Source organism: Filicampus tigris, chromosome 5 (genome assembly GCF_054856515.1).
Source record: "Filicampus tigris isolate MCC_2025a chromosome 5, RoL_Ftig_1.0, whole genome shotgun sequence".
Classification (NCBI taxonomy): domain Eukaryota; kingdom Metazoa; phylum Chordata; class Actinopteri; order Syngnathiformes; family Syngnathidae; genus Filicampus; species Filicampus tigris.
Genome location: NC_141221.1, coordinates 23,249,001 through 23,255,000, shown reverse-complemented (window position 1 = coordinate 23,255,000; position 6,000 = coordinate 23,249,001). Strand labels below are relative to the sequence as shown.

The window sequence follows — 6,000 nt, the reverse complement described above, 5'->3', positions numbered from 1 at the left end:
GATGGACTGGTCCGTCACATAGACGGAATGCCCAGCTCTAAGTCGGACGCCAGTCAAGTCATGTGACTCAAGTTAAGTTCCCCCACCTCTAGGATAGAGGTATAGAATTTGGATGGATGGATTACTATTCAACGTGAAATGAAGATGTTTGAATTTATACTGGGGGTTGATTACTTTGTTACAATGAACACTTCATCAGCAATATACAGTGGCTTGTAAAAGTATTCGGCCTCCTTGAACTTTTTGACCTTTTGCCGCATCCCAGGCTTCAAACACAACGATAAAACATTTGAATTCTTTGTGAAGGATCAACACTAAATGCGACACAATTGTGAAGTGGAACTAAATTCATACAATATTTTAAACTTTTTTTTTTTTTTGGAAATAAAATACTGAAAAATGGGGCGTGCGATATTATTTGGCATCTTTATTGTCAGTGCAGCCAACTCACTCCAGAAGTTCCCTGAGGATATCTGAATGATCCAATGTTGAGCGAAATGACTGATGATGGTAAATAGAGTCCACTTGTGTGTGATCTAGTCTCAGCATAAAGGCACCTGCTCTATGATAGTCTCAGAGGTCTGTTAAAAGAATATTGGGGCGCAAACAGCTTCATGAAGACCAAGGAATACACCAGGCAGGTCCGGGATAAAGTTGTGAAGAAGTTTAAAGCAGGATGAATATATAAAATGAGTGAAAATTATGAAAAAAAGCTTATTTTAACAATATGTGTTATACTGTTTAAATAAAGACTTTTTAACATTGAAGAATGACGTTATAACGTCTTGAATAGGAATTAAATAAACACAAAGAAAAAAGTATTTTATAATTTTTCATATTGATACTCAGTGTGAAACATGGGCCTGTTTGGATAAACATGCGTCGCTAATTCGCTTGTCTCGAAACAAAGACAATTGGCTACCTGCTGCTGCTGCCACCTGCTGGTATGGAAGAGTACTACAGTGTAGTAAAGACATGATTACGCTGCCAGGCGCGAGACCGCACAGGCACACAAATTAGATAATGTCCCACTGCACACCTGACAATATCACTGGTGTGCCGCGGCACAGAGTTTGAAAAACACTGCTCTTAAATGCAGCAAGAGGCACATGATCACTCACCGATAGTTTGTAGGGGCGTGGAACTCACCTCACTGCGCTAGAAGGAATGTGGCAGCCCGCTGGAAGCATATTTTTGTGTTGATTATGATTTCTGACAGACAGTTGCTTGTTTGCTTCTTTCAGGTTCCCCTGGCTCTACCGCAACATCCACCAGCAGCACCACCAGCACCAGGTACCCTTCGCCCTGCAGGCCCAAGATGCCAGCAACTCCGAATTGCTCTCCCTGCTGCTGCTAGCACAGATCAGTGCCTGCTTGGTGAACTGTCACCCCCTCAGTGAGGTCCTCTTCCACATTCTCAACACCTGGCTGGCGGTGGACGACCACTGCGGCTACAACCTACCCTGGGCTGCGCACAGACTGCTGCCGTTTCTAGGCGGGGCCCCTCACCACCACACTCATCATCGTCGGCACAATGTTAACTTTGCACCTTATTTCACTCATTGGGACCACCTCTTTGGCACATACAGGAGGGACTGAGGCTGTGTTCGAGTTCCATCGTTTAGTTTTAGGGCATGAGATTTCAAAATGTCCATCCATGCATCCATCAGTTACAGTGAATTACACATTTGGGAATCTAAAAGTTGACTTCTCAGTCCTGACAACAAACCCAATCTTCACTGGCAGCCTTGATCATGGTTAAAAATGCATTTTAATTTCATACAGAGAGGTTGTAAAGTATCCACATGTTAATGTCAGAGCAGAACCGGTGGTGTTAAATCAAGTCTATCTCTTTGCTGTTGAGTTTGCAAGTAGACATTTCAACCCTTTGAAGGCAGTGTAAATCCAAATGATTGTGAAAGCTCCATTCTATACTTTCTATTTAATGTATTGCTCTTGTGTCTTGAAGGTATTGTCCAAAATGTTATTTTGAAGTAGTTATTGTACAATGTTAATGTCCAAACTCTGTGTACATTTTACTATATAAACTATAATTATTTGAAATGATCGTTCCCTTTTTCCACCACAATTGTTTCCACTTTCTGATGCACTTGATAAGCCCGCGGAAGCTTGAGAGCAGAGCATGGACTCAAGCTCACGTTTCTATTTTTCTGCCTCAGTTTAAGACCTTTGTGCCCCTACGGTCTTCTGTTTCGCCTTTGATGGACCCACAGGGACCAGATTAAGAAACCAAAATCATATGTGCAAGAGATGAGAAATCCCCTGCCATGTCACAGTTTTTCTTTTCTTTTTCTTATTTTATTCATTCTATTAGTCTTTTTTTATTTTTTTTTTTACAGAATTTCTGTCACCCACATATTTTAAACACAAAACAGCGGCCTGTTTCTAAAGGTTGTTAATGGAATCATTCCAGGTGTTACAACTCACATGCAAATTTTTTGTGGAGAGCGATGTGAGATGAGTTTAATGTGACATGTTTATACAATAATCGCCATATCCAAAAAGCGAGTCTCTGAATAGTTTCACAAGTTGCATAACAGTGTCAACATCTATCTTCCATTTCTGAGTTGAGTAGGCTCTCCAGCATTTCACAACACAAATTGTTCAAAGATGTCTGAACGTGTCATACAGACCCACGCACTCAGTCAGCAATTCCTTGTTTGCTTTGCGAAAGGAGAAAAAAGCAAGAGAAGAGTGCTGGGTGGTGGTGTTAGCGCGAGATGGGTTGATAAAAACGTGAGCCAAAGCGGAAACGATCATTACAGGCCCAACGTCAGAGTCAGGGCGAGTCGTGTAGCTGGGCCCCACATGCTCGAGGCGAGATACACGTCGACAGCCAGCCGCCCACTTCATGATGTCAGTGTAGCATTATGGGATGCCGGGCACCGTCCGCACATTGTGCACTCCTCCCTTTGTTTACGGTACACCCTGGATGGTTTAAGGTACACACCTAGATGGATCACGTAGGCTAAATCCTCCGCAAAAGCCAGCACAAGGAGCGTGCAGTGAGGCTGAAATTGTTTCAGCACAAACAAGAAAGAGAAAACGGCACAGAGCACTCGCAAGGATTTGTTATCATCTGAGTAAATACGAAACACTTCCCATTTCATCATATTTCCTGAGAGTTGGCTCTTGAGCGAAAAAGGCCAGATTCTATTTCAACCTCATTCTGTAAATATTCAATTAGTGAGCTTTATATAGCTCAAACTGCTTTGTTAAAAGTCCTTGCCCTCTTGGTCTGCTACTATTTACTTAGTCCCTACTGCACTGTCATTCTCATGGAGAAGTCAGGCACAACTTGCATTTTTTGCTTTCTGGGATTTTTATGTGCTGTTGTCCCCGTGGCTGTGGATGACATCAACGCAATTTGACTGAACACGTAAATCTTGTGTTGGCACGGGATCATTGTTGAATACTCATTGTGTCGTCACATTTTCTCGTCTGAACCCCTTTTTTCAAATTCATTCACTTTCACAAAAAAAGAGTGTTGACCAGTATGTGGAGTGTGGACCTATTGTTGTGTTGGACCAGAACAAATTCCGCTGAATTTCAGAACTGACCATCAAGACCTAATGTCTGGGAAAGACAATAGCTCACCTGTCTCCAACAACTGCATACAATATATCGTTCTTTGACTGAGTCAATATGAAGGTGATTGTCATTCCATGATGATATACAGAATCCCTAAAAAAAAAAACTAAAAAATAATAATAAGACACACAGTCACTACATTGTAAATTCTATACCACTTGCACAAGTAGTACTCATTTTCTAATGTTTTTTTTTTTTACCCACGATTGGAACAGAAGATTGGGCCTATCGCTAAATACACGGGTGTCAAACTCCGGTCCTCGAGGGCCACTGTGCTAAATGTTTTGGATATGTCCCTCCTTCAACACATCTGATTCAAATAATCAGGTCATCAGCAAGCGCTGCAGGAGCATAATAACAAACCTGATCATTTTTATCAGGTGTGTCGGAAGAGGGAAACATCTAAAACAGCCTGGATAGTCGCCCTCGACGACCAGAGATGACACCTGTGGACTTTAGGGGACTTCGACACAAATGTGAACAAAAACCACGGAAATTACAATACATTGCATGGCCTCCTTTCTACAAGCAAACTTGCATAATTAAGATCTCGGATTTCATTAGCGAGTGTGTGTAGTGATGACATAATGCATCCCAAAAAAACAGATGTTTTTTTGACAACAAGACAGACGTTTTTTTGACAAGTTAAGAAGATATCTGATGATGGATTTTATTTCAAAGAAGAATTTCCAGTTCTTGTTCGCACTAGTTAAGCTCTTCCAGTCTGTGCTGTTGGATATTTCATCAAACGTTTTCAATGAGAGCCAGGTGTGGACTGCAGGCAGTCCATTAAAAGCACATTCATGTACTGTGCTGGAATAATGAAACATAAACCGCCAATATACGCACAACATTGACAGTCTGTACCTTAAGATTAAGTTACCAGCGGAGACAGCTGACTTTTCCACTTTGGAACCAACTATTGTTGTAAGTAATGTGCATTTTTTTGTGTGTCTTTGGGGTGGTGGAGGTGGGTGTTATTTGGGCCTGAACATGATTTCATTTCTAATCAGAATGGAATGTCCACTCAGTACACGTTGAAATCAATCATGTCTCAACTGTGTTTCATTGGTTATGGGTCAAAAGCGATTTTGAAATTCGTGTCTTCTGTTATACATTACAGAGAACTTTTTATATTCTGGTTTTATATGCTGCAGCTGTAACCGTTCCTTATTGTAACACCTCATTTCAAAATTCCTTGAGAGATCAATGCCATTCTTTGGAAAGCTCAACTTCAAGACAGAAAGTCTATGTCACATAATTCTTGCAAGCAGATGGCCTGAATCTGGATGGTCTGGAAAATACAGTTAAAGTTTAAAAACAGAATTGTCGGATGTTGACCAAAATCTCTAAAGTCCAGCACAAAATATTTTGCATTTTGTTTAGTGATGCCACCAACAAAGGGCAAGAGGGAAAAAGTGCTGTGATGACAATACAAGTTAAAAAATGATTTCATACACTTAAAGCATTGGTACAAAGTTCTCTGTAAATGATAAGATGTCACTGTTAATACCTCAATAATCATTGATTTGTAATCAATAATAATAAAAGAAGAAAAGAATGCACATTGAAAAATAATGATTAAATGTGAAGTGACTCACCTCTCTGGCACACACGACAATTATTACACTGCAGGTTCATTATGATGCATGAATAAAGTTCTTTTGATGCTGACATTGCAGCACATTACTTAAAGCGGAAGTCAACCCAAACATATATTTTTCAAGAATATGTTCCCAGCAGGCCCACCTGTTGAAACAGGGCATTCTGATAAATATTCCATTTGTGGAATAAGTGTTAATCCACTCGTCTTTAGGCCCGGGCAGGATGACCGACCCCGTGAAGGGCGACTGCTGCCACCGCGGCAGCTGTGAAGATCTGTGGGAATTGGCCCGCCCAGAGTCGCCGCCGCCGCTGCCCACGCTTGAGGCCGGGACGAAGCGAGCCGAGGAGCTGAGCGCGAGTGCTAACGTGCTATCGCTACGCATCTTCGGTGGCAGGAGCCCGAGAGGCTGCGCTCCATGCGCGCACACATTTTGTTTTTTAATCGGTTGTACTTTTTTCATAGCTCTTCCGTGCAGCTAACTAGGAATCAAAACTTAGCATCGACATTCTAAAATCTTAACAGTTCCAGGTGAACTGGAACGATGGAACTGATTCCACTCGAATCCGGGCTTTCGGTGGCCAACCCTAAGGGGGACACAGCCGTGCATGTGTCTGCCGAGCAATTCATCCTCATCGTCAATATTTTGAAGCAGATGTAACGCCTCCTCTACTCTAAAGCTTTTTTTTTTCAAGATACATGTATAAATCCTGGTGACTAGCAGCCTTTTTCAATGCAGGTTGTAATGGAAACCTTAATCACGCGATCAAAATTGATGGCGTCAA

The 6,000-nt window shown here is 41.7% G+C and overlaps 1 protein-coding gene across 1 annotated transcript in view; it reads left to right on the top strand.

Annotated features, from left to right (window-relative positions):
• ch25hl3 (cholesterol 25-hydroxylase like 3) overlaps window positions 1-2,064 on the top strand; it is a 6,301-nt gene extending 4,237 nt beyond the window's left edge. The window contains exon 2 of the mRNA XM_086032016.1: window positions 1,245-2,064. Within this exon, the coding sequence (XP_085888142.1) occupies window positions 1,245-1,599 (355 nt within the window). The 3' untranslated portion in view covers window positions 1,600-2,064. The remainder of the gene's footprint in view (window positions 1-1,244) is intronic.
• Window positions 2,065-6,000: the final 3,936 nt, after the last annotated feature.